Raw genomic sequence first — 3,158 nt, forward strand, 5'->3', positions numbered from 1 at the left:
GCAGGTCTACGCTGTAACACAGGGGGTCCCAGAGTCGGAGTCAACTCGATGGCACCAGACACAAAAACAAAAACCGCAGCCCCCAACTCGTCCTTTCCCAAAATCACTGTGGAATCTCACAATTCAACCAGAAAACTCAAGTGGGGCTTTGTACCTGTGCCCATCCCCCCAACCTACCCCCAGGAACCCCCACCCCCTAATGCCCCGCCTCTCCTCCGCCCGACCCAGAATCTCCACGAAGATCATGAACGTGTTCTTGAAAGACTCCATCACCACCTGGGAGATTTTGGCCGTGAGCGTGTCGGACAAGAAGGGTGAGGAGGGATGGGGAGCCACCCTTAGAAGGAAGGTACGCCGGGGCTGTCGGGATTTTCTGAGGGACTTACATCCCACCCCTGGTCCTGGCGAGGTGTCAGGCCCTGGCCAGTGGAGGCCTGTTGTTAAGAGCTGGCGCCCAGTCGACCCTGACTCACGGGGCCCCCTGTGCAGGCAGAACTGTGTTCCTCGGGGCGTCCGGGGCTGACTTCGCAGAAGCCTTTCTTCCTTCCTTCACCCGGCCTTTCTTCCCAGGGGCCTCTGGGGGGACCTGAACCCCCAACCTTTTGGTTAGCAGCTGAGCTCGTTCACCGTTCGCACTGCCCACAGACTCCAGTAACTGTTAGTTGCCAGCGAGTCCAACACCTGGCCCCGTGTGCAGGCAGAACGAGGCTCAGTGGGGCATTCAAGGCTGTGACCTTTCTGAAGCTGGCTGCCAGGCCAGTCTTCCCAGGCTCCTGTGGGTGGGTTCGAACCACCAACCTTTCAGTTAGTAGTCAAGGGCTTAACCACTGGTGCCCACCAGGGCCTCCTACTCTGTGGAGGACGTAGTCCCTAACATTGGTGCTTCTGCAACAACACAGACCCCTAAGGGGTGATGTCGGCGTGATGGTGGGTAAGACAATTAAGAAAAGACAGAAGTGGAGGCAGGTGAAACGTGTGAGGGAAAGAGCAGGGGTCAGATGGAGAAGCGTGGACAGCGGTTCCTTTTCTAGTACCGCCCCCATCAAGCAGCCTGATGAGAACCTGCCTTCCCTCTGCCCAGTTGCCACGGAGTCCAGTCCGACTCACAGAGCCCTCATGTGTCAGTGGAGCTGTGCTCTGTGGGGTTTCCAGTGGCTGCGTTTGCAGAAGCAGGTTGCCAGGCCTTTCTTCTGAGGCACCTCAGGGTGGCCTTGAACCACCAACCTTTCAGTCAGCACCCAAGGGCATCGACTGTCTGCACCACCCAGGACTGACTAAGATTAAAGTCAAATTCGTTTCCATTTGGGCCAGCCACATCTCCAGTGCTCAGCCACCTGGGCCTGGATATCACAGATAAAGGCTCTTCAGTTATTCAGGCCTCCCCACACACACACACACATGCACACACACACATATGAAAAAAACTACAAAGAAAACGGAAGTCACTAAATCAGTGACTCCCAACAGCACTGTTCATCATGACAGGGCATGAAGAGTGCTCCATCATCAGTCACAGCCAGAGAAGCACGGCCAGAGCACTGCTCGGAAGCCAGGACAGCAGGGCTCTGACGTGCTTACTTGGCACACGTCATCAGGGAAGACCAATCGCTGGAAAGGGCATCATGGTCGGTAGAGTGGAGGGTCAGTGGGAACAGGGGAGACCCTCCCTGAGACGGACTGACTGACACAGTAGCCCCAACATGGGCTCAGACACCCCAGCGACCATGAAGATGGTGTAGGACGGGGCAGCGTTTCCTTCTGTTGTCCATGGGGCCACCATGACGTGGGGCTGCCACGACTTGGAGCCAGTTTGACAGCAACAGAGAACAGCAGCAGTCTATGGGCCTCCATAAAGACAGCGGGAACTGGGGACAGCTCCTGTTCTCTGGGGTGCTAACAGGAAATTCTGACCAAGCTAACTTTACAGAGTGCACTCGGCTTCAGAAAAGATTCATGAATCGGCAGCACAGTCTCCACGAGGAGTTCTCCCCACAGAAAAACGGGAGGTTCTGGCTTTGCTCTGGTGGAAATATACACAGCAAAACACACCAACTCAACAAATTTCCACGTACAATTCAGACAGTGTTTACATCAGTCAAGTTGTGCAACCATTTTCGCTCCTATTCTAAGTTATCCCACCACCGCTGAGATAAACTCACTGGCCTCTAAGCTTCTCATCAAACCTGTCGTGTCCATACCTATTGGCGGTTTGATCCCATAGAGACAGTTCTTGAAGAGATCAGAGGCTCAAGGCAGACATTCTAATTGAGCTGAACTATGGTTTGGTTTAAAGAAGACGTCAGGGGACAGTTTCAGTTTAAGGTTTAAAGATGATCTTGGGGTAATGGTTTTGAGGGTTCATCCAGCTTCCATGGCTCCAGAAAGTCTGAGATTCTATGAGAATTTTAAATTCTGTTCCACATTCCCCCCTTTTGATCAGGATTTTTCTATAGCCACTTTGGTCCAAATGCTCTGTATTAGTAGTAGCCTGGCACCATCCAGTTCTGGTCTCATGGAAAGCTGGGAGTTTTTACAAGAAATAAAAGGCAGAGAGAGAGAGGGAAAGAGTGCATAAGAAAACAGAGCATTTTTCATGCATTTTGATGTACCATCAGGTTATGCAAGAACTGGATGTCCACAACACATAAACATTAAAACAGCTCTATTCAAAAGGATTTAATGTCCAAACTCCAACTTTTCAGCAAACAGGCAAATCAAAATACAGGCGCAAGAAAACAATGTTTGTGTGCAGCAGTGGGGTCAAAGGAGACAGACGTTTCAAACGCAGGGAGGTGGAATTATCCCAGCCTCTTTACCTCTAGGGGTCCTGGGGGTGCAGATGGTTAAGCACTTGACTAATTAATGGCCAAAATGTTGGTGATTCGAACCCATCCAGAGGCAACTCAAAAGAGAGCCCTGGCTGTCTGCTTCCAAGTGGTCAGAGCCTTGAAAACCTTATAGAGCGTGGTTCTAATTTGCACACACAGAGTTGCCATGAGTCGGAACTGACTCCACAGCAACCAACCACAACACTGTCAGTGTGTCGTACTGTGGTGGCTTGTGTATTGCTGTGAGGCTGGAGGCTGTGCCCCCGGGATTTCCAATCCCAGCAGGGCCACCCACGGTGGACAGGTTTCAGCAGAGCCTCCAGACTGAGA

The 3,158-nt window shown here is 52.2% G+C and overlaps 1 protein-coding gene across 1 annotated transcript in view; it reads left to right on the forward strand.

Annotated features, from left to right (window-relative positions):
- C3 (complement C3) overlaps nucleotides 1-3,158 on the forward strand; it is a 44,797-nt gene that overhangs the window by 23,142 nt on the left and 18,497 nt on the right. Inside the window, exon 5 of the mRNA XM_007954482.1 lies at nucleotides 229-349. Coding sequence (XP_007952673.1) covers nucleotides 229-349 — 121 coding nt within the window. The remainder of the gene's footprint in view (nucleotides 1-228; nucleotides 350-3,158) is intronic.

This window comes from Orycteropus afer, unplaced genomic scaffold, assembly GCF_000298275.1.
Source record: "Orycteropus afer afer isolate SDZICR_OR568_19922 unplaced genomic scaffold, OryAfe1.0 scaffold00461, whole genome shotgun sequence".
Taxonomy (NCBI): domain Eukaryota; kingdom Metazoa; phylum Chordata; class Mammalia; order Tubulidentata; family Orycteropodidae; genus Orycteropus; species Orycteropus afer.